The 26,187-nt window shown below is 45.8% G+C and overlaps 2 protein-coding genes across 3 annotated transcripts; both read left to right on the top strand.

The window, feature by feature from the left end:
- Window positions 1–1,066: 1,066 nt before the first annotated feature.
- Gip (gastric inhibitory polypeptide) lies at window positions 1,067–5,737 on the top strand. The gene is made up of 5 exons (XM_051182793.1): window positions 1,067–1,160; window positions 1,609–1,716; window positions 3,545–3,691; window positions 4,275–4,364; window positions 5,623–5,737. The coding sequence occupies exons 2-5, from the start codon at window positions 1,631–1,633 to the stop codon at window positions 5,735–5,737; spliced, it is 438 nt and encodes a 145-aa protein (XP_051038750.1). The 5' UTR covers window positions 1,067–1,160; window positions 1,609–1,630.
- Window positions 5,738–13,145: 7,408 nt separating this feature from the next.
- Window positions 13,146–25,617, top strand: Snf8 (SNF8 subunit of ESCRT-II). 2 transcript variants are annotated; one of them, XM_051206641.1, is made up of 8 exons: window positions 13,147–13,308; window positions 13,561–13,611; window positions 19,789–19,927; window positions 20,535–20,639; window positions 21,897–21,969; window positions 23,614–23,755; window positions 24,457–24,531; window positions 25,429–25,615. In XM_051206641.1, exons 1-8 carry the CDS (start codon window positions 13,255–13,257, stop codon window positions 25,564–25,566), a joined length of 777 nt encoding a protein of 258 aa, XP_051062598.1. In that variant the 5' UTR covers window positions 13,147–13,254; the 3' UTR covers window positions 25,567–25,615. The 2 variants fall into 2 exon arrangements, with proteins under 2 accessions (XP_051062678.1, XP_051062598.1); XM_051206721.1 differs by lacking the exon at window positions 24,457–24,531 and having other exon boundaries at window positions 13,146–13,308; window positions 25,429–25,617.
- The last annotated feature ends 570 nt before the right edge of the window (window positions 25,618–26,187 follow it).

Here is a 26,187-nt window from a genome sequence, read left to right on the forward strand (position 1 = left end):
CAAACTCTTTACAGGACGATAGGGTTGTAACAGCTGGGAGCATGCTGGCCTAGCAAGCCCTGGTGGGTTCATTCAGTAGCACGGCATAATCTCAATACTTATGAGGCAGAGGGAAGAGGATCACAGGTTCAAGGGCAACATCAGCTACATATCATATGAGACCAACCTGGACCTGCCTTAAAAAAAAAAAAAATCTTTGTGGAAGGAGTTAGATTTTTCTGGAGCCTTCAACATATAATTGTGCCATGTTATCCCATGTCATACTGCCCAAATAGAAAACCATGTGATTGTAAACTCCAGGTTCACCAGAATCACTCTGAACTCTGAAGTCACCCACCCCTGGGCAGCCGCACCTCTGTAGCACCACCACCATCAACTAATACCCATGTCAGACCACCATCCCTTCCCTTCCCCAAGAAGAAACCCATGGCTTTATGGGGATGCCCCCTCCATCAGGGAGTGCCGCTTCAGTTGACCCTCACCCAGGTGACACTTTCTACACACAGCACCCAACAGGAGGTAGGGCAGAGAACAATGGGCCCAGTGCCCAGAAAAGAGGGGAGGGAAATGGGCAAAGGACCCTGCCCACCAGGGCTGGAGATACCCAAATGTTAATCACCCATTAGCACAGCTCAGGTGGAAAGGGAACGTCATTAGGTGTGCAATAGACTGCACTGGGCAGGGGCAGTGGGCTTGAGTACCTGAGATAAGAGGCTTTCAGGCTAATTAGCAGCTCTGCTGCGCCTTTATATAAAGAAGCTAAGACGGGTCTTGGAGCAGGATCCTGAGAGCCAACAGGTAGAAGGAAGGGACCCTATCCTGTCCTCGTGGAAGAGCTGGAAGAACAGTGGGGTAAGAAAGAGTCTGGGATGGCTATGGAATAGTCTGGGAGGAAGTGTGTCTCCTGGCTCCTTACTCTGTCTCCTTCTCTATACGGGAATCCAGAAGATAGTTCAAAGGGATTCCCAGGAAGAACAGATTTCTAAGCCTCAGGCTAGGTCTGGCCTTCAGGGATCTGGAGGAAGGTTTCTTCCTGTCTTCTGTCTCTCCAGAGGACTGAAAGGGAAGGAAGGTTTCTTGCCTGCTCTCTCTGCAGAAGACTGAAAGGGGTTCAGAAGAAACTTTAGGAAGAACTTCTGAGTTGCGATAGTTAAGCCCAAGTATGTACGTGTGTGTGTGTGTGTGTGTGTGTGTGTGTGTGTGTGTGTGTGTACAGGATGGTTCTCTGTGTGGTTTCATCTAAGGGAGGGATTTGATGGCTGAATAACAGCTTAGTTGGAAGTGGGAAGGTGGGCTGCTGTGAACTTTGTTAGGGCTTTAAGGGGATAATCTTGCCAAATCCTGTCCCTGTGATGTCTGGTAATGAGCCAGAAAGGGAGTTCCCACCACCTAGGCCTTCTCTGCTTTCTTCCCAGACCTTCTCCCTCCATTCCACTCTGAATCTACACAGCAAGATCAGCTCTGGGCCAAGGCTCCATGTCTCTTCCAATCCCTTCCTATAACCCCCACTTGCTCCTACTCCACCCCAGCTCCCAGCACTCACCCAAGTCCCAGCATCAAGTGGCCTGGATCCCCCCTCAATGCAGGACTGACTTTTTCTCCTCTAAGCTCAGACACACAACCTAGGAAGATGGTGGCCGTGAAGACCTGCTCTCTGCTGCTGGTGTTCCTCTTCCTGGCAGTCGGGCTGGGAGAAAAAGAAGAGGTTCAATTCAGGTAGGAGTGGGAGGTGGAGGGGGCTTGAATGTAAGCTGGTTTGGGGTGGTGAGGAAGGCAGAGACTCCTGGCTGAGAGGAGGGACGTAAAGGAGGAGCGCCAATCTGCAGCCTGAGCATGCAATGTGGACAGAACTGGCGTTATTTATTACCCCATTGAAGTGAGAAAGGCGTGGTTAGCTAGGTCTGTGGAAGGACTTTTTGGTGGCAAAGTCGGCAGTGTAGGGCTTCCCTTACAAAAACTAACCATCCTCTCAGATCTCATAGGAGCTTCCTGTGCAACAGACACAGGTCAGAATACATGTGAACAAAAGTCCACTGATGGCTCCTGCCTTCAGTGAGTACATAGACCAAAGTGGACACAGAAAAGGACCAGACAGTCATGTTACAGAGTGCCAGGCGGTGGTGGCACACACCTTTAATCCCAGCACTCAGGAGGCAGAGGCAGGTGGATCTCTGTGAGTTTGAGGCCAGCCTGGTCTACAGAGCTACACAGAGAATCCCTGTCTTGGAACAAACAAGCAAACATGCTACAGAGTACTGTGGACCAAACTCAAGACAATGGCGGGGTAATGTTGGGTGTGGCAGATCACTCCTGTAACTTCACCTTCAGCACTTGGTAGGGAGACTGAAAAGTTTGAGGGTAGCCTGGGCTACATAACAAGACCAGAGTCTGGAGGAGAGAGAGAGAGAGAGAGAGGAAGGGAGGGAGGGAGAGAGGGAGGGAGAGAGAGAGAGGGAGAGAGAGAGGGAGAGAGAGAGGGAGAGAGAGAGAGAGAGAGAGAGAGAGAGAGAGAGAGGGAGAGAGAGAGAGAGGGAGAGAGAGAGAGAGGGAGGGAGGGAGGGAGGGAGGGAGGGAGGGAGGGAGGAGGCAAAGGAGTTGATGAGGGTTAGTTTAGTATAGCCGGGCTCTGAAGGTGTGTTTGGGGACTGAGGCAGAGACTTGTCTAATAGTACTGGATTTTGTCAGATGAAAGGACAATCCATGGACCACACAAAGTTGTCACATGTAAAATGTGAGCAAAAGCTGTCAAATGCTTACAGGAGAGCAGGCTTGGGCGTGTAGTGGTACAGGCCCTAGCCCTCAGTGTCATAGCACTTGTCTAGCACACGTGAGACTCATAGGCTCCACCCCTACAACTGAAACAACAAACAATGCCCCAGCTCTCAGAAACCTGGCTCCAACTTAACTAGTGAATCCTAAATCTGTCTTTTACCCTGTGTGGTACCCTGTTTTCCTCATTCACAAAATGGGGACACAGAGGGCAGTAAAACTGGTGGTGGTAGTTATTCCAAACAGGGTTTCTCTGTGTGGCCCTGGCCATCCTGGAACTCATTCTGTAGACTAGGTTGGTCTTGAACTCAGATCCCCGTTTCCCAAGTGCTGGGATTAAAGGCGCACACCACCACCATCACTAGGCTAAGAATGGTAAAACTCTTACCTGGCATGTGCAAGGTCTTGGATTTGATCCCAGAAACACACACACACACACACACACAAAAGAGAGAGGGGAGGGCTGGGGAGATGGCTCAGTGATTAAGAGCACGGGTTTCTCTTCCAGAGGACCAGGGTTCAATTCCCAGAACCCACATGGCAGCTTACAGTCTAACTGTAGTTCCAGTGAATTCAACACCTTCACATAGACATACATGTAGGCAAAACACTAATGTACGTAAAATAAAAATAAATTGAAGGAAAGGGGTGGGGATACAAATAGTAGCTGTCTCATAGGGCTGTGATGGGCAAATTTTATGTACTAAAAAGCTTGTATAGACTGGGGATGTAGCTCCCTTCAGTGCTGTCCCGGTTTCTGTCTCTCACCTCTCAGATCCCATGCTAAATTTGGTAGCCTCCGGCCTCGAGGCCCAAGGTATGCAGAAGGGACCTTTATCAGCGACTACAGCATTGCCTTGGACAAGATCCGCCAACAAGAATTTGTGAACTGGCTGCTGGCCCAGAAGGGGAAGAAGAATGAGTGAGTAACTCCCTGCATCCCCCTGGCCCATGCCAAACTCTGCTATGCTCACACCACCTCCTAGGAGACCACATGGGCTGTGAGGTGCACAACTCCACAGACATCTTTCAGTAAGTGAGGATGAGGAAGTGGCCACGCCCAGGGCTCAGAGACTATGACTGGGCGATAGAGCGGTCTAGCAAAGGATGAGGTGTTCTCCCATCCTTTATTTCTAAGGAGAGGAGCCAGAGAAAAGTGTGGAAGGGCCAAGAGGGACCCAGAAGCCTGGGGATGAAGGCAGGAGGAGATGGGTTGGCTGTTTGCTGGTGGTACTTTGAACTCTGGAATGAAACCACTGTCTTGCCTCTCACAACCTACACCAAATCTCGTTCTGCTACTGTTTCATCGGCCTGGTGGATTCTGAAGAGCTGTCAGTGATGGAGGCAACTGAATACAGACAGTGTTGGGGGCATGGTGTGTTAGGATGTGGAGAAGAGGCACTGTTGCTCCTACTGCTGAGGCACTAAAGGTCCCAGTGTCCCTGGGTGGGGGAACTTCAATTGTTCTCTCCAACCGACTCACTCCCAAATCTTCATCTCGCCAGATGGAAACACAACATCACCCAAAGAAAGGCCCGGGCTTTGGAGCTGGCAGTACAATCTCAGGAAAAGGAGGAGACAGAGACACAACAGAGGTGAGTCTACTCTGAGGAGAGGGGTAGCAGAGCCTCCCGCTCACCGGCTTCACTGCATAGCGGTCTATCCTTGGGCCACCAACCAGCTCCCAAATCATTGACGTGGAGACTTAATATTGGTTATGGAAGCTTGGCCTTGGCTTAGGCTTGTCCCACTAGTTCTTTTGTGGTTTTTAGAGACAGGGTTTCTCTGTGGCTTTAGAGGCTGTCCTGGAACTCGCTCTGTAGACCAGGCTGTCCTCAAGCTCACAGAGATCCGCCTGCCTCTGCCTCCTGAGTGCTGGGATTAAAGGTGTGCGCCACCACTGCCCAGCTTTGCCTTTCTTTTATTCTTTATGCCTTACTCCTTGTCTGCATGGCTGGCTGGTATGGGGTGTTCCGTCTCTTTCTCCCTTCTTCTCTTCTCCCTCTCTTTCTCCCTCCTACTTACTCTCTCTGCCTGCCAGTCCCACCTATCCTTCTACTGCCCAGCTCTCAGTCTTCAGCTTTTTATTACAGCAGTTGGGTGCCTTAGGCAGGCAAGGTTAAACGGCAACACACCTTTACATAAGGAAACAAATGCAGCATGAACAACTGTAACACACCTTTATATAGTTAAAGTAATATTCCACAGCAGCTTCCTCGCTCGGACTGCAGGGGAGGGCAGGGACCCCACGATAAGCACCCCCTTCTCTAAGAGCACAAAGAGGGGGGTCCAGTGAGGAAGTCCCGGAGGGCCCCTTTTAAGGCCTGTGATTGAATGCATATACATGGATTCGCTGCATGGAGCAGAGCAGGGAGTGAGGGACTCAGAGTTGCCTTCTCCTTACCAAACCTCAAGAAGGCTGTTTGGGAGGCCAGGGCATTCTCCCAAAGCCAGAGTCCTGATATCAGCCACCCAGTGTGTGAAGAAGTGATGAATGTGAGGCTCAGGGACATTCTCTATGGAGTCACTGGATGCTAATGGATGCATTCTCAGATACTTTTAGAGGTGAGTGGATAAGCTGCATCACTGCAAAACTGTGGTTTGTTTTGCCTGAATTGAGGACCCTGTGTTCCCTGGGTAGGCAGAACTAGGAGGGCCTAGCACAAAAGAGGCCAGGGATCAGAGAGTGAAGGTATCCCAGAGGCAGCTAGCTGTGCTGGCTCCCTAGCTCTTGGCATATGCTTTATTTAATCCTAGCACTCAGCCCAACTTGGTTTACAAAGCCAGGGCTACAGGGTGAGACTCCCTCTGAAAACAAAACACCCAGGCCCCTGCAATCTGTCTCCTTCGCAGCTCCTTGCCCCAAACCCCCAGTGATGAAGACATGCTGAGGGACTTGATGATTCGAGAGCTGCTGGCCTGGATGGTGGACCAAGTAGAGCTCTCCCAGCTCAGGTGGGGAGCATGAGGGCCATGGGGGCGTTGCAAGGTTGTTAGTTAGAAGTTTAGACTTCCAGGTGACAGACATATTCAGATTTGTGTGTGTTTGAAGCTCACTGTCTGTTTGCCATGTATGTCTTGTTGGGAATTGAACCCAGGGCTTTGTAATTGTTAAGCAAATGCTCTACTACTGAGCCATATTCTCAGTCCTGCTTGTTTGTTTGGTTTCTCAGCCCAGGTTGGTTCAGAGCACCCTGTGTTGCCTAGGTTGATGTCAAACTCATGGTCCTCCTGTCTTCTCAGTACGGGGATTATAGGTGTTTTGCCCTCAGTCTTCATTTAGATCTTTGTCCCAATACACACCAGCAAAGTACTACCCTTCAGAACCTCACCTCAGAGTATTCATTAAAATCAGATCTATAATGGCTGTGTGTGTGTGTGTGTGTGTGTGTGTGTGTGTGTGTGTGTGTGTGTGTGTCCTCTCCAGGACAGCCAGGTCTATGTAGTGATAGCCTGCCTCCAAATTTAAACTAATATAATACAACAAACTAGAACAAAAAGAAAACCACAGCTGGGCATGGTGACTCCAGGGAAGTAGAGGCAGGAGGATATCTGAGTTTGAGGCTACGATGAGAAAGAAAAACCACTAAAGTGGTGTGGTGTCACTTGCTTATACAATCCTAGCACTCAAGAGATGGAGGCAGGAGATCGGAAGGTCAAGATCACATTCGGTTACTGACTGTATTTGAAACCAACCTGAGCTATAGACTGTCTCAAAACCAAACTGAACCAACCAAAGGACCAAACAAAAAAGCCAAGGCCATTTAAATCTTTCCATGGAAGATTGGTAGAACACTTGCCTAGCAGGGATAAAGACCTGGGTTCTCTCCTTCATACTGAAGAAAAAAGCTTATGGGATTGTGGCTAGGTTTAAATAAGATAAAGCCAGTGCAAGTGAGGTAGGAGTGTGAAGGCACACACCTGCAATCTTAAAACTTAGCAGGCAGAGGCAGGTGGCTCTCTGTGAGTTCAAGGGAGTTGTGCTAGCACGCCCATCCAAAAAAAAAAGAAAGAAAGAAAGAAATGTGGCTCAGTGGTAGAAACCTAGTGAGCCCGATCCCGGGGACCAGCATGGTGAAAGGAGAGAACTAACTCCTGCAGGTAGTTCTTGGCCCTCTGTGCACACACAATAAATGAATGCACTAAGACAAAGCAAGGGGATTAAGCAAACAAAGAGGAAGAACCATGTCAGAGAAATAATAAAAACTGAGCAGTATTTGCCGCTACCCGTACTTCCAAGATTTCCTTCTCAGCTTCCTCCAGCTGGGATGCTGTTCTCCTATTCTCTGTCTTCTCACACACCGCCCATTCCATTCTCAGCTTTCCCTCTTTCCCTCATGATCTTAGGGCCGTGGCACCTTCTCAGGGTTAGGAAGCTGTATTTGTGGGTACCACATTGCCCTGCTCCATAATCACTGTTCATCCCAGTGGCCATCTGCCAGGTTCTATTCCAGAGTGAGGGCCTAAATATGCAAACCCCAATGGTGACAAAGGACCTCAGTCCAACACACAGAAACCGGAACACACCCAGACTTTAACAGTGGGAGCTGGAGCGGGATGGAGGGAGCAAATCCAGGAAACAAGGGAGAGAGGGACTGGAGAGAGCTCAATGGGTAAAGTGCTTTTGAGCAAGCATGAGGGCTTGAGTTCAATTCCCTGCATGTATGAGAAAGCCAGGACCACAGCATGCCTTTAGTCCCAGTGTTGAGGCAGATACGGGTACATCACTGTGGACTGCCAACCAGTCTAGCTGATCAGTGAGCTCTAGGTTTCAGTGAGAGATCTTTCCTTAAAAATGAACGTAGGAGTGGGCGGTGGCAGCATACTGGGAGGCAGAGGCAGGCAGATCTCCGAGAGTTTGATGCCAGCCTGATTTATATAATGAGTTCCAAGGCAGTCAGAGAAAAGAGTGAAATCCCACCTTTTAAAAAAAGTAGATGAAGGCTGGAGAAGGCTCAGTGTTTAAGCATTTGCTGTTCTCCCAGAGAAACTGTGTTCTGCTCCAGCACCCACATGATGGTTAATAGCCATCCATTAACTAGTTCCAGAGCCTTCTCTTTGGGTCTCCACAGGCACTGTACTTACATTGTGCACATATATACAAACAGGCAAAACACCCAAACACATAACATAAAAGGAAATAAACCTTTTTTTAAAAATCACTGTGGACAGCAACCTCTGGTCTGCACACATATGCATGTGCACACACAAACACATGGACACATATAAACATATACACAAACACATACATACACACACACACACAAATATGGAATGTGATCAAGCCAGTAGAGATGAGAAACCTCCATAGGAAGATGAGGAACTGTCTATGTACTTTGTGAATGATTTCGATGGCTGATAAATCATTTGAAGCTGGGCAGTGGTGGTGTACACCTTTAATCCCAGCACTGGGGAGGCAGAGGAGGGCAGAACTCTGAGTTCAAGGACAGCCTGCTCTACAAAGGTAGTTCTAGGCCAGCCCGGGCTGAAACACAGAGAAAGCCTGTCTGGAAAAACCAAAAACAAAAGGACTACTTGCAGATAGGAGTGGTTTATCTATGCCTGGGCGCCGGGATACATCTGCTGAGCCGACTCCACGTTGGTAACCACCTTCCCTTCCATCCCCTCTTTTCTTGTCTCCCTTCTTCCAGGTCTCAGTGATGGACCTAGCCCAGAGCAGGACCGGACTCTGCCCTTTGCTTGTCCAGCTCCTGCTTCCGCCCTGGTCCAAAGTCTCTGAGAGAACAATAAAGGCTTGAGCTGAAGTAACTCCTGGTGTCCACTGTGAACACTCATTCAAATGTGAACTGAGCACTCACACGTCGTGGTTGTGTGTATCCTGGGTGTGTCCGTGCCTCCCTGGGAGAAGCGACACTTCCAGTTATTCATGTGCACATCTACAAGCATAGTGGGAACTCAACATAGGCAGGAGGGCTTCTGACAGAATCACTATATAACCACGAAGCAAACAGACAAATGGCAGACCTTCATGCTAGCTGAGCATGATGTTACAAGCCTGGAAAAGCAGTGCTGTAGAGGGAAGGCAGGAGCGCCAGGAGCTCAAGGACAGACTTAGCTACATAAGACTGTCGTAATGTCTCAAAAGCAAGCAAACACACACAACAGGAAGGCACTCAGTACATGGGTCTTCCAAGTGATGCGCCACTCTCACAGCCAGCACACCTTCATCTTTCAACACACCAACACATTACTAGTCACAGTGTGCTGAGTCATGTAAAGAAGGACAGAAAGTCCTTTCTAGGTGTAATGTGGTGAGAAAATGGCCTTTAAGCTGAGACTGGGAGGACAGAACAGTAAATAAGTGGGCTGGAGAGACAGCTCAGTGGGTAAGGATGAGAGGACCAGAGTTCGGTTCCCAGAACCCCCATCCAGTGACTCACAATGGCCTGCAACTCTTGCTCCAGGTGATCCACATACTCTTCTGGCCTCAGGGGGCATGCACACTTGCTTGTATATATCCCCGCACAGATACACATACAAACACATCAGTTTAAAAGAGCTCAGTCAGTAAATGGAAAGATGAACAATGGGAGGTACACACAAGAGCTGAGGTAGCAGTCAGGCCTCAGGCCTCAGAGGGATGGCTCAGGCCTCAAATACAGCATTGGGGAAGACTGCTGCAAGTTTGAGGCGACCCGGACTGTTAGTGAGACCTTGCGTCTCAATAAAATAAAATGTTGGGTGTAGTAGCCCACATCTTTAATCCTAGCATTCTGGAGCCAGAGGCAGGTGGGTCTCTTTTGAGTTTGAAAGCCAGCCTGGCTTACATAGTGGAGTTCAAGGCCAGCAAGGGCTACACAGTTGGACTAAAAAAAAAAAAAATTAGCTTGGAGTGGTGGTACACACACCTTTAATCTCAGCACTCAGGAGGCAGAGGCAGGTGGATCTCTGTGAGTTCAAGGCCAGCCTGGTCTACAGAGCTAGTTCCAGAACATCCAGGGCTATACAGAGAAACACTCTTTAGAAACCAAACAACAACAACAAAACATGTACTTTACAAATATAATTTGGATATAACTATTTTGTGGGGTGGTTGGAGGGATGGCTCAGTGGTAATAAGGAACACTGGCTGCTCTTTCAAAGGATATGAGTTCCATGCCCAGCATTCACAACTGTCTATAATTCCAGTCCCTAGAGATCTTCTTCTGGCATCTGAGACCACTGACCACATATGGTATACATACACAGGCAAAATATACATACACATAAAATTTTAAAACATTGAAATTTTTTTTAGAATTTTGAAATTATTATTTACTTTGTATTTACCATAACAGCATTTCTCTCCCTAGCCTGGAACTTGCTGTGTAGACCAGGATGTCCTTCATCTCAGAGATCTGCTTGCCTCTGTCTCCCAAGTGCTGGAATTAAAGGGGTATGCCAGCAAGTCCCGCTGCCTTCTACGTTTTCTTGAATTTTTGGTGGTTTTTATTTCTTCCCTCCAAAACCTCTGCAGCTTCTGAAGTCTGTACCATGCACTTTTGGGACAGTCTTTGCTCAGAGGTTTATTTTACTCATTCTCCCCCTCCCTTTGTGAGGCTGAGCTATATCTTCATCCTTATTAAGTAGCTTTTGCATGTGTTTATTGTGTATGTGCATGCCTGTGTGCATGTGTGTGCATAGGAGCTCTTGTGGAGGACAGAGAATGGCTTTCAAGAGTTGGTTCTCTCCTTCCACCATGTGGGTTACAGGATTCCAATTCTGGTCATCAGGCTTGGCATCAAGGCAAGCACCTTTGTATGCTGAATTCTCTTACAGTTATTATATTTAATGAAGCAGTTAGGATTTGTTAAAAATAGGTTTTAAACTGGGTGGTAGTGGCTCATGCCTTTAGTCCCAGTACTTGGGAGGTAGAGGCAGGTGGATCTCTGTAGTTCAAGACCAGCCTGGTCTACAGAGCTAGTTCCAGGACAACTTCTTGAAAAACCGAAAAAATTAAAAGAAAAATAATTACTATTATTGTTATTAAATATTTGTTTTATCTTTTATCTTTTTGGTGTTGTTTTTTGTTTTTGAGAGAGGGGGTCTTGCTATGTAATTCTGGTGGTTTTGAAATTCACTACGTAGACCAAGCTGGCCTCTAACAACTTAAAGAGATCTGCCTGCCTCTGACTCTGGAGTATTTGAATTAAAGACATGAGTCACCACAACTGATACTTAAAATTATTTCTTTCATTTATTTCTTTCTGTATGTGAACATTTAAGCACACCACAGTGCATGTTTGTGTGGGTTGTGGGTATGCAGCGGCACCCATGTGGAAGTCAAAGGACAACTCGGAGGAGTCAATTCTTTCCTTCCACCATGTAGGTCCTAGGAATCAAATCTAGGTCTTTAGGCTTGGCTATCTCATCTTCCCTAATGGTTTTGTTTGTTCTGTTTTGAGTCAAGGTCTCATGCAACTCATTCTGGCCTCTTACTTGCTTTATAGCCAGGACTAGTCTTGACCTCCTGATTCTCTTGTTTCCCAAGACCTTGGATTACAGTTGTGTTTACCTTAACAGCTAGAGATTACAGTTTTGTTTGTTTGTCTAAGATAGGGTTTCTCTGTGTAGCTCTGGCTGCCCTCACTATGTAGACCAAGCTGGCCTTGAACTCTCAGAGATCTGCCTGTCTCTGCTTCCTGGGTACTGGGATTTAAGGTATGAACCACCAAGCTTGGCTTAGAAATTACTTGGGGAAAAGTTTATTTATTTTACTTTATGAAACATGGTGTATACCTCATGCATACCTGTTGAATCCCCTAGAACTTGGGTTATGGATGGTTATTAGTCACCATGTGGGCGATGGTAATCAAATCCAGGTCCTCTGCAAAAGGTAACACTCCCCCAGTGCACACCTTTAATCCCAGCAGAGGCAGGTGAATGTCTGTGTGTTCAAGGCCAGCCTGGCGTACAGAGCTAGTTCCAGGACAGCCAAGGCTACACAAAGAAACCTTGTGTGCAAAAACAACAAAACCACCAAAACAAAAAATAACACGTGCTCTTAACCAATGAGCCATCTTTCCAGATCCTGGAAATTACTTTTTAAAATCTGTTATGCTTTACTGATTCTTCATGATAGAACTGTGGAAGGAGAAAACAGACTTCATAGAGTTGCTCTCTGACTTCCTCACATGCACTGTGGCACACATGCCCACATGCTAGCACAGAGACAATAATAAAATAAAATAAATTAATATCTTAGGGGAAAGTTTGGATCTATATTTGTGGGATCTTGGATATCTGAGTGTCAAAGAGTCCAAAAGAGTTATATACTTTTTTCTTCCTTTGTATGTTCTTTCTACAAGCCAGCCATTGTAAAAGACTGTCTATAAAGATAGTGTTTAATTGCAATGATTTCATTGAAAGCCTCATCTTCAGCTCTGTAACCTAGCACATGTTGACTGTTCATGATACTGCCTGTGTGAGGCAGAGAACTAGGAGTCCCCGAAGTAAGCCTGTCTGCCATGAGGGCAGAACCCCTTCTTACTTAATGAAGCTTACCTGTTGGATTCTTTTGCAGAGATTCTGAGTTGGATTAAGAATTTACAGCTAAGGGCCCATCAAGGTGGCACACACCTTTAATATCAGCCCCCAGAAGGCAGAGGCATCAAGATTTCCATAGTGAGTTCCAGGGTAGCCTGTTCTACATAGTGAGTTCCAGGGCAGCAAGGGCTCATTGAGAGTCTCAACAAACAAACAAATAAAAAACACCAAAAAGAATTTACAGCTAAGAACTTGAATTTAAATCAGATTGCCAGACTCATAGCTAAACCCTATTCTATGCAGTTAAGTAATTTAAATTAGTGCAGACTCCCGAATCTTTTGTGAAATACAATGCCAACTCACGAATTTTGACGGTTTTGAGGAAATATAAAACAAAGCAAGTTCTGCAGAGCATGGCACAAAACTGTCAGAGTGCTGCTTCTTCTAAGATTGTTCCATTACTGGCTTTTGCCTAAGAGGGCACCCTCAACTGGGCGTGGTGGCATATGTGTTTAAAACCAACATTCGGAGGTCGAGGCAGAAGATCTCTGTAAATTTAAAGCCAGCCTGGCTTATGAGTTCCAGGCCAGCCAAGGATGATATATAGTGAGACCCTGCATGAAAAAAATGACACCCTCCATGGCCAACACAGCACTTGGTGATGTCCCGGAAGCATCTGTTGCTCTCCAGGCGCTGGATTCTCATAACACCAGGTACCCACCTTTGTGGGATGCATAGAGAAACACAACAGAGGTTGGGGTTCACGCCTTTGACGTCGTTTGGGCTTCGAGGAATGCGGCCCTTAGCATAAGGCGAGGCTGCCCCCCCCCACCCCCCCGCGCAAAACACTCAGACTCGGGGCAGGAAGTGGATGCATGACTTCCGGCGCGCGCAGATGACGCATGGCACCGGGCTTCCGTGTTAGGAGCCGGCTGCAGAACCTGGGACGCAAAGAGCTGGGGTCCGGGCTGCGGGGCGGCCTGCGGGCCCGGGGTGGGGATGCACCGGCGCGGGGTGGGAGCTGGCGCCATCGCCAAGAAGAAGCTCGCGGAGGTGAGCGGGAAGGAAGCCCGGCCGCACCTTATTCTGCCGGCGAGACATAGAATTCTCCCGGAGCGGAGTTCTCTTCCCCTAAACCGCCTCCTAACAATCTGTAGAAGATAGGCTTCTCCAGAGCCCGGGAATGAATGCATTGGAGTGTCATTATTTAAGACAGATCCTTACCCATCATACTAAAGCTGTGGCAGCACAATGGGAGCCTTAGCGCTCTCTGTCTCAACTCATGCCGGTCTTTTTGTCTGACAGGCCAAGTATAAGGAGCGAGGGACTGTCTTGGCTGAGGACCAGCTGGCCCAGGTGAGTGATTGTAAGGCTCCAGGCAGGAAGGGAATCGAACAACACTGGTCAACATACCTTTGATGGTATAGATTGTCTAGACTGAACTAAAAATAGGGTATCAGGCAAATCCAGATTTCATGTTAGGGAGATGTGCTAATAATAGTTAAGATTATTGAGTGATTAGGCTTGTGCAATTTCTCCCTTTCCCCCTTTTTATTTTTACTTGATTATTGTCTTTTTTATTATTTTATTTTTTAAGATGGGGGGGGGTCTCACCTTTCTGTTATTTTACTTTTTAAGATGGGGTCCAGGTAGCATTAGGCACCCAACACTCCCAGACCTCTGTTTTCTTTAAATACACAGTCATGTTCAATCCTCATTACAATTCCATGTCAGCCTAAATTTGTTAAAAAGTAATCAGGGGGCTGAAGAGATGGCTCAGAGGTTAAGAGCACTGGCTGCTTTTCCAGAGGATACAGGTTCAAACCCAGCACCCACATGGCAGCTCACAACTGTCTGTAATTCTGGTTTCAGGGGATCTGACACCTTCATATCAATGCAAATAAAATAAAGGTAATTAAATTATTTTTAAAAAAGTAATCGGGATGGAGATATAGCTCAGAGGTAAGGTGTTTGACTAACATGCACAAATAACTTGAGTGCCATTCTCAGCACAACAAAAAATTAGCCACATTTTCTTTAAAAATTGGAATAACTTCTCCCTAAGAATACTAATAGCTATTTGCAAATAACATTGCAGTGGGAATAGCATAGCATTAGGAAAACATAAGCAAGTTGGATCCATGTGCATGTCTAAGACTAAGTTAAAATAAATATTTTAAATGATAATCTTTAGTTAGTTAAAATGATTAATAAGAATGGTGTTGTTCAAGGTTAAAAAGTCTGCTTTTTTGAAATTTTGTTTTTTTGAGACAGGGTCTCTATGTAGTCCTGGCAGTCCTGAACTCAATATGTAGAGCAGGCTGGCTTGAAACTCAGGGAGGTCCTTCTGCCTCTGCCTCCCAAGTGCCTGGCCCTTTTGAAATACTTTTAGAGTTAGGGGCTTACTGTGTATCACTGATCTGGAACTAGCTGTGTTGACCAAGCTGGTCTTGAAATGAGATGTCTCCCTGCCCATATCTCCCCACTGCTGGTATTATTGGAGTACACTACCACACTTTATTGATTTGGTGGTTTTTTGTTTTGTCTTTTGTTTCTTTTTTGTTTTGTTTTTTGAGACAGGGTTTCTCTGTGGCTTTGGAAGCAGCAACTAGCTCTTGTAGACCAGGCTGGTCTTGAACTCACAGAGATCCACCTCTGCCTCCCAAGTGCTGGGATTAAAGGCATGTGCCACTGTAGCGCCTATGCTAGGATCTGCTCCATGAATCGGTTGAAGGCCTAGAGATTGAAATAAGAGACAAGACAGCAGGTCATTCGTTCAGTGGCAATGTCGGAATGCCGAATACCGTTTATGAGGGGATGGTGTGGGCTATATTCTGACTTACAGCACAGTGGAAAATAATAGGATTTTCAGGTTTAGCTTCTCTCCACCAGGCTCAAGGTGCCTCGGGGGTCCATGCAGGGCCCTATATGCCACCAATGACCGGCTTGTTTGGTTCTTTGTATCAAACCCAGATCCTGGCATATGTTGAGTATGTTTGCCACTGTAGCGCCCACGCTACAATCTGATCCACTAATCGGGCGAAGGGTTAGAGATTGAAATAAGAAACAAGACAGCGGGTCATTTGTTCACCAGTAATGTCCAACTGCCGAATGCCTTTTATTGAGAGGATGGGGTGGGCTTATATACTGACTTACAGCACAGTGGAAAGCAAGAGGGTCAAGAGTACAAGTTTTCAGGCTTAGCTCCTCCCCAGCAGATGTGTGTTAGCAAAACAGGAAGAGAACCAATAAATAACGGGGGGAGGGGGGAAGACGACACAGGAAGAGTACCCATAATAACTCTGAGCAAGATGTTCCAGCCAACAGCTTCAGGTTTGCTCAATGTGCCCCGGGGTCCATGCAGGGCCCCACAGGTCCCCCTTCTAATATAAACTAACACCTGTCTTAGGGGGCAGAGGACGTCAGCATAATTCCTTACTCGTCATTGGAGAGGTCACCCAGGCCCGTAACCTTCCTGTCTTAGGTTGGATATTTGCCCCCTTCTGCCTTACCCATCTCTGGTGATTATTTTGTCTGTAAGTTCAGCCATACTTGGGCAGAGGTGTTCTCTTGAGCCAAAGACAATAGAATATGTCTTGTTTGAAAGTTGGCCTGGGCCTGTCTAATGCTGTGGTAGCATAGGCAGACCTGACAGATAGCACCGTGGGCCAGGGCTATGAGCGCCAGTGAGAGCGAGCTTGCCCATTCTCTAATTAATGTGCCAGCAAGTTGAAGTCCTTGTAAAAGGTTTTCTGCACTGACAGGTGGTACTTGGGTTTCATTGATGTTAATGACTAAAGCACGTGTATAATTTAAAAACTGATCGCTCCAGGACCCCTGGAGAGAGGTAACTACAATTGATGCATTCTCAACTTTGGCGGGTATAACGCAGATATGTGTGAAAGAGGGAGAACAAGAAGCCATGTGGGCCTCCCACAGTAAATCCAATTGTTCTTAGAAAAGGCTAGTTTGTAGATTTAGTTTTAAAATGCCAATTTGTATTAGATAATGGAGTGTGTTTTGGGTGGTTATGGCTTCAGCCAATTCCCCTGATAGTTGATCCACTGTGCTTGCAGTATTTACAGATTGGGAGAGGGCTATCTTTGAAACTGTTGCTGCAGTGGCGGAGGTGGCAATGGTAATAACAATCGCAGCCGTGATCCCGAAATCTCCTTTCCAGGAGGTCTCTGGAATAGGTACCACCTTGGGTATGTGGCCCATGACAGCTGCTACTTCATACGTCCAGCAGCTAACCAGTCGGCAGACTTGATGAGAACGATTGAGACTTCTTCCAAAACTAGTAGCATTAGTTACAATAATTTGTGCATAGACCGCTGGGTCAAAAAGAATTTGAGCTGCAAGAGCAGCATATTGTCCAGTGCTAGTGAACATATCTAAATTCCTAGCAGGAAATCGGCAGCAGCATTGCCTTGGGGGTTTCTTTGCAATATTCTTGAAATTTGCCTCTCCAGAGCAAATAATCACCCCCACTCAGCGTGGCTCTATGGAGCTGCATCCAATCACTGGGGGTGCAATTTAATACTGCAAAAGACTCAAAAATTGCCTGAATGAAAGGAGCATGGGGCCCATAAGCAGTGACAGCCTCCTTAAGTTGTTTTATTATATCCTTGAAATTTAGTGGGTTATGCTCCCTTACCCTGTTATCCAGAGGATCCGTTGTCTGTCACAGGAAAAGCTTGTCTTTCCTTTTCTAATGCTTCTACCTTGGTTATTAAATCTTTGACCTCCTTTATCCCTCCAGGCACAGAGGCCCTGCTAAAGGGATCACAAGAAAAGGGATTGTGCCACAGCGGGGCATTTGTGCTCATCAGCTTCAGCAATTCTTTGTTTTAATTATTCAGTTTCTGCTTCCAAAGAATCTTCTTCATCAGTTACAGTAGGACTATCATCTCCTAGTTGGGATCCCTCCTGTTCCCTGATAGATTTCACAGATTCTAAACCTTGTACTGCCTCAAAAGTTCTATTCATCTCTGCCATTTGTTCTTTTACTTTAACATTGCTGCTCAGGAGCGCATCTTAACTAGATGCCAAAGGGAAAAGGTGGCAATAGGGAAATTATCAGGCCCCTCTTCTTTATAAGCCTTTTGGAGAACTCTTTTTACCTGTTCCCAGTCAGGGATGTTGAAGCCTCCAGAGTGCATAAACCAGGGACTATGTTTCTCTAATATGGCAATGAATTCTTTAGCTGTCTTAGTTTTAATCCCATGCTCTGTCTTTTCAACAGGGCCACTAACTGCCCACTGAGAATTTCCATAGTGTTACTGGCACCCATCCTTCAATACACCCTCATTCACTTACTTTGCCAGCCAGCCTCTGAGGGTGATCTCTTAGGTGATCCTTTCTTCCCGATCTCAGTGGGACCTCCACTTATAAAGCCCTCGATACAATCTGATCCACTAATCGGGCGAACTCTGAGTTCAAGGCCAGCTTGGACTACTTAGTGAGTTCTAGGACAGCCAAAGCTTCATAGGAAAACCCGTCAGAAGAGTGTTCAATTCCCCTGGAGCTAGAGTTGTAGGTAGTTGTGAACCACCCAATGTGAGTACTGAGAACCAAGCTCTGGTCCTTTTCAGGAGGAGCAAGTAGTGGTTTTTTTCTTCTTCTCCCTAGACAGGGTTTCTTTGTGTAGCCCTGGCTGGCTTCAAACTCTCAGAGATCACCTGGCTCTGCCTCCTGGCATTAGAGGAGTGTCCTACCATGGCCCAGCTTGGGGTTTTGTTGTTTTGTTTTTGTTTTGAGACAATGCTGGGATTAAATACCACCTGCTGATTGGAAGGGTGGGCTGGGGGTTCAAAACAGGTTTCTCTGATTAGTCCTAGTGGTCCTGGAACTCAATCTGTAGACCAAGCTGGCCTCGAATTTAATAGAGATCCACCTGCCTCTGCCTCCCAAGCCATGGAATTAAAGGGGTGCACCACCGTTTGGAAGCTTTTTTTTTTTCCTTTAAGTAATGATCTCATTTTGTAACCCAGTCTCTGACTTGACCCTCCCAAATGTTTGCTCATATTCCCTAGCTGGATTGTGCTTTTAAGAAGCTCTCATTTCGGGCTGCAGAGATGGTTCATTGGTTAAGAGTGCTTACTGCTCTTGCAGAGAACCCAGGTTTAATTTCCAGAACCCACATAGCAGCTTACAAAGTGCTTCTAATTCCAGTTCCAGGGCATCCAAAACTTTATTATTTCCCCCCCCACCCCAGGCACCTGTACACATGTGGTACACATATACACTCAAACATGCACACATAAGAGAAACAAACATTAAAAGATAGATAAATAAGGCTGGGCAGTAGTGGCTCACACCTTTAATCCTAGAACTCAAGAGGCAGGGCAGGTGGATCTCTGTGAGTTCAAGTCAAGCCTGATCTGCAAAGCGAGTTCCAAGATAGGCTCCAAAGCTACACAGAGAAACCCTGTCTCTGAACCCCCCCAAAATAATAATAATAATATAAATAAATAGGTAGATAAAACCTCTTGTTTCTAGGGAAAATGGCACATAAGCATTAACTGAGAGCAGTTATAAAAGAATATAGTGATTTCTGGTAATTTTATGTGGAAGATGAGAAAGATGTTGGTCAAGAGTGATTCCTCTCTGTGGCCTAAAACCTGTTATTTATTTATTAGGAAAAGGGAAAGGCTGAAGCAGATAAAAGATCATAAAAATCTCCAAAGGTTTATACTTGGTTTTGGACTGCAGCATGTTCTTTATCTGGAGTTGACTCTGGGAAGTACAAGATTTAAAGGTTCAATAACTAATACAATCCCAATTCTTAGTCTTCATTCTTCCTATCCAGCCTTTCCTCTAGTGGCTAAACATTTCTGTTTGCAGGAACATCCTATTCTTTCATTTTTAAGACATAGAGTATGAGATGTACCTTCAGTTGAATGAATTCCTTCAGGAAGAAGAGAAAAAAGCACACTAGACATGAATGTTGGTGATCAGGACCAGGACACAAGAAAACAAATACAGATTTTAGAATGGAGGAAACTACATCATCTCCTTTCTGCCTGCAACACAAGTGTGCAGAGGCATAGACAGGGGAGAGAGCGCAGAGCAGAGCATCACTGCAAATGCCCTTAATTTCAGGACCTGGCCAGTACTGGCAGGAGGACCAGGAGTTCAAGGTCATCTTCTGCTTACAGTGAGTTCAAGCCAGATGGGTTCCATGAGACTCTGTCTCAAAAAAAAAAAGACAAAACAAAAAAGGAAAGTATAGAATACACAGGGTAATGGTGGATCTGAAGGAAACTGGTTCTTTTTGTTGTTGTTGTTAATTTGTATCTGTGAAGTTCCTGTCACAGTACATGTGAGGAGATTAGAGAACAATTTACAATTAGTTCTCTCTTTCCACCATGTGCCTTCCAGGGATAAATTCAGGTTGTCAGACTTGACAGCCATCTCAACCAGCCAGAGACTGGTTATTTTAGACTTTTCTCTGCCACTGAGCTGAGGCCCTGTCTTTAGCCTTGATTACACTTGTTTTGCTCTGACCTCCCCCCTTGTCTTTCTTAACAGATGTCAAAACAGTTGGACATGTTCAAGACCAACCTAGAAGAATTTGCCAGCAAGCACAAGCAAGAGATCCGGAAGAACCCTGAGTTCCGAGTCCAGTTCCAAGACATGTGTGCTACCATTGGGGTGGATCCTCTGGCCTGTAAGGGATTGTCTGTGGGGCCCGGTATCTTGTAAGACCCTTAAGGGAGAGAAGCTTACCTGTTGTCATCTTGTGTGCGGTATCTCTAGATGGGCCTGCAAGAAAAGGAAGATATGTGTTTAGGCAGCATGTAGGGTGATGTATGTGTGCGCCCTCCCACCTCCTGAAGGTGGAAAGCCAGGAGTGCAGCCTGCAAATGTGTGGGTGTCAACTTTCCTTGGACAATTTGTGGTACGCCTTTTCTTTTTTCCTAACTTTCCTCATATTAGAAAAAGAAAGGTATTTTCAAGATTTGTTTTTACTATTTAAATAAGCGTATGTGTGGCATGATATGCATATGAGCACAGGGGTGTTCTCTGAAGCCAGAGACATCAGATCCCTTTGGAGCTGGAGTTCCTTGGTATTATAAAAGCTGCCTGACTTAGGTGCTATGCTGCAATGCTGGGATTGCAGGTGTCACTCTGCATGGATGTGCTTGGCTCAGAAGTCCTTCAGTAGTAAGCAAGACAGGACTTAGTGTTAGGTAGGAAGACTTCCCACTGGATAGATGCTGCGTTAAATGAAGGGATGAAAATGAATAATACAGCTTTCATTTTTCTGTCTTCAGCTGGAAAAGGGTTTTGGTCTGAGATGCTAGGCGTTGGGGACTTCTATTATGAGCTGGGTGTCCAGATTATTGAAGTGTGCCTGGCCCTGAAACATCGGAATGGAGGTAAGGATGGTTGGTCTTGTGGATTGAGCTCTGAACTTAGTTTTCTGGCTTTCTTTTCTAAAAATCCTAGAGCCTGCAGGCCAACAAGGTTTTGAAACATTTCTTAGCTGTTTCATGTAATTGAATCCCTGACTGGTCTCCACAGCTAAGGTTAAATAATGAGGTAGGAGACTGGCCTTGCACTCTAATGTATCCTGGTTTGAGTTAATGATGTTCTCATTGTGACTGTAGGTAGACCTGTAGCCCTGACCCACCTCTCTAAAATATGTATCTGAAGTATATATGATCTCTTAGCTGGTGTGATGCCTGCCAAGCCATTGAGTTAACAGATTTTTGACCTTAAAATTGGTAATCTGGGGTCAGTGAGGTGACTCAGCATGTAAAAGTGCTTATTGTGCAAGCCTGATTATATGAATGCAACCCCTGCATCCCACATAAAGGTGGAAGGAGGAAACTGACTCCACGGAGTTACATTCTTCATGTGCACATTGTGCCTTAGCCACACATGGTATCCCATACAATACAAACGTACACAGTAATAGTAAAAATTTTTTTAAAAACCTTGCTGCCTAGTAAGGGACACACCTGTAATTTCATTACAAAAATCCCAGGAAGAATCACCAATTGGAGTCCAGCCTGAATTATATAGTAAGGTAAGGCTATCTGGGTTACATAGTGACTTTATCTAAATAAAACCAAATAAAGCCCGGTATGGTATAGCACACCCATTAGCCCAAGCACTCAGGAGGCAGAGGCAGACAGGTTTTTGTGAATTCCAGTTAAACTAGGGCTATATAGTGAGACACTCTGTCTGAAAAAAAGAAAACAGAACGTTCATAGTCACTGTGAGTTGTTGGAGGCCAACTATGCCTACATAGTTGGTGGCCTATGTGGGTTACCTGGCAGAGACCCTGTCTCAAACCAAACAACAATCAAATTGTCCATCTTTTTGTTGCTTTGAGACAAAGTCTGGCTGGGAACTCATCGTCTGTCTTACTCTCCTGAGTGCAGGGAATCCCAGGGTAAGTCACCATGTTCACCTGCCTGCCTGCATTTTCAGGTTTTTCCTGGGCCTCCCCTACTGAAACAAGGTTTTGAGCCTTGCTTTTTATGGTCTGACCTGTTACTTTAGGAGAGATTGAGGAACTGGAATGACATTTTGTTCATTGTAGTTGACTGGAGAGACTTTCCACTTATTTCAAGTGGTTGTAGCCATCTGGGTAATATTTTCATTTTCTTTCCATTCCTCCCCAACAGGTCTGATAACTCTGGAGGAACTACATCAGCAGGTGTTGAAAGGAAGGGGCAAGTTTGCTCAGGACGTCAGCCAGTAGGTCCTATTCCGACCCATTGGGGTATTAAGGAGTTTTGTGAAGAAAGGATCTCTGTGTAGTTCAGGCTGGCCTGAAACCTCACTATGGAGCCCAGTGTAGCCTTGAATTCCTACTCATCTACACTTTTTTTTTTTCTCTCTTTAAGTTGTATGTATATGGGGCTTTTTGCCTGCATGTGTCTGTATACTGTCTGTATAGAGTGCCCATAGAGGCTATAAGATGGTTTTAGATGCCCTGGAATTGGAGTTTGAGATGGTTGACAGTTGCCATGTGGGTGCTGGAACTCAAACCTAGGTCATCTGAAAGAGTGGCCAGTGTTCTTAACTGCTGAGCCATCTCTTCAGCCCCACCACTTCCTGAATATTGGGAATACAAGCATGCACAACACTTGGTTAGAAAGAACACTTTAAAAATCATACAGTGGTGGCACACGCCTTTAATCCCAACACTCAGGAGGCAGAGGCAGGTGGGTCTTTGTGACTTTGAGGCCAGCCTGATCTACAGAGTTCTAGGACAGCCAGGACTATTTCACATAGAAACCCTGTCTCGAAAAACAAAAAACAAACAAACAAACAAACAAAAAAAAAGACAAAATCATACAGTGTTCTTCCTAGTCCTTTAGTGTTGAGGATAGCTTTAGAACCATCCTTAATCTTAAGTATGAAAAAAATAGATTCCCTTTTTCTCCTTTTGGTGGTATTGTGGATCAAACCAAGGTTCTTATCTAAGCAAGGACTCTTATCACTTGAACTACATACCTAGCCCTAAAACACACAGACACATACATACATACATGAGGCAGGGTCTCACTATGTAGTCTGAAGCATACTATGGAGACCAGAATTCAAACTCAGAATTCCACCTGCTACTGCCTTAGTAGTATCATTATTTGTACCACTACATCTGGTATATGATAAAATGTTCTGAGAAAGGGTCTCTCTGTGTGGCCCTAGCTGTCCTGGAAGTTGCTCAGTAGACCAGGCTGACCATGAACTCAGAGATCTGCCTGCCTCTGCCTCCCAAGTTCTGGGACTAAAGGTGTGTGCCACCACCCAGCTATGTTAAAAATTTTAATTTGTTGAGATTATTTGGTGTCACAGAGTCTAGAGCAGGCACCTAAAAAGGCTGGGGACCAAGTTGAGGGTCAGGTGATAGGGCATAAATGGGATGTAGTTGACCCAACTCTGTATGGCTGTTTTAGATGTAGCTCCCAAGACACCAGCCTCAAGTAACATAATGAAGACCAGGAATATTGAAAACGAAAACAGTGGCAGAATGCTGCTAGCTGTGCTCTTTGATTATCAGTTTTTTCAGAAGAGAGGGTGAGCCAGTGTATTCAGAGATTTGAGTCTGCTCCTCTAGGGCACTGGAAGGGCATTCAAACCCCTGATGTACTTTCTCTGGCAAGGGGTGTGAATCTTGTGTGTGCTGGCCGTGTGTGGTCAGCACATGTTCTGTGGGTTTTCTTTGTGGAAATGTGGCAGTAATCAGCTGCTGCCCCTTTAAGAATGGACAAGCATGCATTCTCGTTTGCTGTAGTTCACATGCAGCCTGTTGGCTCTTCAGTCACTGTTTTACTTACAGATCTGAGTGTCAGGCCTCATCAGCCAAGGGTCCTTAAGCTGCTTTCTTCACTCCAGAGACGACCTGATCAGGGCCATCAAGAAGCTGAAAGCACTGGGCACTGGCTTTGGCATCATCCCCGTGGGCGGCACTTACCTCATTCAGTCTGTTCCAGCTGAGCTCAATATGGATCACACCGTTGTGTTGCAGCTGGCAGAGGTAGGGTGTGCCTTAGAGAGTGCTGGGGGCAGCCTGGGCAAGAGTTGGGGGCAATTTCCACCTGTCTTGTTGCTCAGGCCTTTTGCAGAGACTGTCTTATGAATGAACTACTCATGTCTGTGCCCATTCAGCAGACATTTATTGGGCAACTAGGGTACAAAGCACTCATCTAGGCTGCAGGACAAAGAGGCTGGTACAGACCCTGCCCTTGAGTTTAGTCAGGTAAACAGACATGCAGAGAACTACATTTCATGGGGCAGACAGAATGTCTGCCTCTCTTGTGAATTCCTCACAAATTTAAAATTTTGCCAATCCCCCACCCCAGTTCCTCAACATGCCTGAAGCATAAGCATCCCCATCATCCTCACTCCACGATATAGGGAAGATGTGTAAAACAAAATGAGCAAGGGGCTTTCATTGGTGGAGGAAGGATAGGGTGAGTTGGTGCATCGGCTTCATATTTAAATATTTGGATGAACTTCTTGATTATCCGTGTTTCTTCTTAATCTTTCTGAATCTTCTTTTGGCATACTCTGGTGTAACTTGGTATCTTAGTGCCTTGGACCTCAGTTTTTAAGATCGGATTTACCTTTCTCCATCCTATTCCCTGAAAGTCACCTCTCTGTTGTGCTGCTTCTAGGCAGGTGCTAGGCTCCAGGGAAAGAATACTCTAACTGATTCAGTTCCTGTTCCTCCTTCAGAAAAATGGGTACGTGACTGTCAGTGAAATCAAAGCCAGTCTTAAGTGGGAGACGGAGCGAGCTCGGCAAGTATTGGTATGTGACAGGAGATGGTCCCTGGGTCAGAGGAGGCAGCCTTGTTTTGTTCCCTCTTACCTTGAAGCCTGCTATTTTAGTTAGCACTAACAGGAAGCCCAGTATCTCTGCAGGTAGTACTAAGAAGGCAGAATTCCCTAAAGCTGGCTTCTTACCTTGCTAAGCACACTTGTACCAAGGGATTAATGATACCTACTAGCTTTCCTGGACACTGAGACCTGGAGCTGTTGGTCAATCATGACAGTCATAGTTTATACTGGAAATGACAGTACAGAGCCAGGGAAATCGGTAACCACTAATTACAAAGCATATTATACGGTAGGTAATTTTGTATATACAAATTTGTACTGGTGAAATACCTAGGCTAGAAGAGAGTAGAATGAAGGAACACTCTTTTAGTACCTTTTCCTTAGCACCAGCAATTCTTTGCACTTCTATCCTTAAAATCAGTGAACATAAAACACGTGCCTAACAACACTGGACAGGCAGCTTTCTTAAAAACCCAGTTGACTGTAGTGATTGTAGTTTAAATATGGTCCTTCTTAACTGCTCCTTGAAAACTGTCTCCAAGCCACTCAGAACACTTTGATCTATCTCTACATTGTTAAGACCTGGAGAGGCAGAAGCAGTGACTGATACCATGTAACATGGACTGTTGGAGTCCTGCACTCTTTCCACCATCTCCCATTATACTGCCACTTTACCTTTCTGCAGCTGGATAAGTTAAAATACATGGTGCCACTTTTCATACCTTGGACAAAGCCAAACATCCCCATTTGGATGTGTGAACAAATGAAGGCACATGTAGGTTGTGTAAAACTTCAGAAACTAGTGTGGGGCTGCTCAGCTCCCCAAGCACACCTGTAATCCCTTTCTCAGGCCTGTTCTTTCCTCCAGGAACACCTGCTAAAGGAAGGACTAGCCTGGCTGGACCTGCAGGCTCCAGGGGAAGCCCACTACTGGCTGCCAGCTCTCTTCACAGACCTTTACTCCCAGGAGATCTCAGCAGAGGAAGCCAGAGAAGCCTTCCCTTGATGGAATGTGGAGGGGTACCCAGCAGTAGACAAGGGGACATGCCTGTGAATAAACCTGGACAATTTTGTTTATAAAAAAAAAATTCATTCCAAGTTTTTCTTTGTCCCCCCAGTATTTATTTTTAAAAGTGCCTTCACATTTCACCTGTTTTGGAGGAAGCCTCATTTACGCAGTAAGGATAACCTGAGTAACAGCAGCAAGCACATAAAATGACTTGCATAGAACACCAACAAATTCATAGCACTGAGCCAAGATGCAGTATCTCGTGGCTAGCCTTAATGTAACTTTGAGACAAATTACCACTCCACTAATGCACAGCTTTTCCTCACTCCTTTCCATCCCAGCAGACCCAGGCTCTCACAGTAAGTCACTGTGACTTCAGTGTCTTCTGTAGAGGACCTACAGTTTGAGACTCAATTGTGTGAAGAAAACTGGAGTCTGGTGTTGGGTAGAAGAAAGCCATAGTGCCGTTCATGGGGAAGAGAGTTAACACTGCATTTTGTTCAAATTCCTCACTAGCTGCCGACCAGGTCCTATAGACTCAAGGTGGGGAATTACTGAGTTCCTACATTATGCTCTTACATACACTGCCCATTCATCCTTTAAGCACACTTCAGTTAA

The sequence above is a fragment of the Phodopus roborovskii genome, unplaced genomic scaffold (genome assembly GCF_943737965.1).
Source record: "Phodopus roborovskii unplaced genomic scaffold, PHOROB, whole genome shotgun sequence".
Classification (NCBI taxonomy): domain Eukaryota; kingdom Metazoa; phylum Chordata; class Mammalia; order Rodentia; family Cricetidae; genus Phodopus; species Phodopus roborovskii.

What these genes read in the sequence shown, in the direction of transcription:
- Snf8 (XM_051206641.1), top strand. Translation starts at nt 13,255, where the DNA reads ATGCACCGGCGCGGGGTGGGAGCTGGCGCCATCGCCAAGAAGAAGCTC. An exon ending in CTGAGGACCAGCTGGCCCAG is followed by an intron (nt 13,612 to 19,788) that starts GTGAGTGATTGT and finishes CTTTCTTAACAG; the next exon opens with ATGTCAAAACAGTTGGACAT. An exon ending in CCTGAAACATCGGAATGGAG is followed by an intron (nt 20,640 to 21,896) that starts GTAAGGATGGTT and finishes CCTCCCCAACAG; the next exon opens with GTCTGATAACTCTGGAGGAA.
- Gip (XM_051182793.1), top strand. Translation starts at nt 1,631, where the DNA reads ATGGTGGCCGTGAAGACCTGCTCTCTGCTGCTGGTGTTCCTCTTCCTG. An exon ending in CAGAAGGGGAAGAAGAATGA is followed by an intron (nt 3,692 to 4,274) that starts GTGAGTAACTCC and finishes TCATCTCGCCAG; the next exon opens with ATGGAAACACAACATCACCC. An exon ending in GAGACAGAGACACAACAGAG is followed by an intron (nt 4,365 to 5,622) that starts GTGAGTCTACTC and finishes TCTCCTTCGCAG; the next exon opens with CTCCTTGCCCCAAACCCCCA.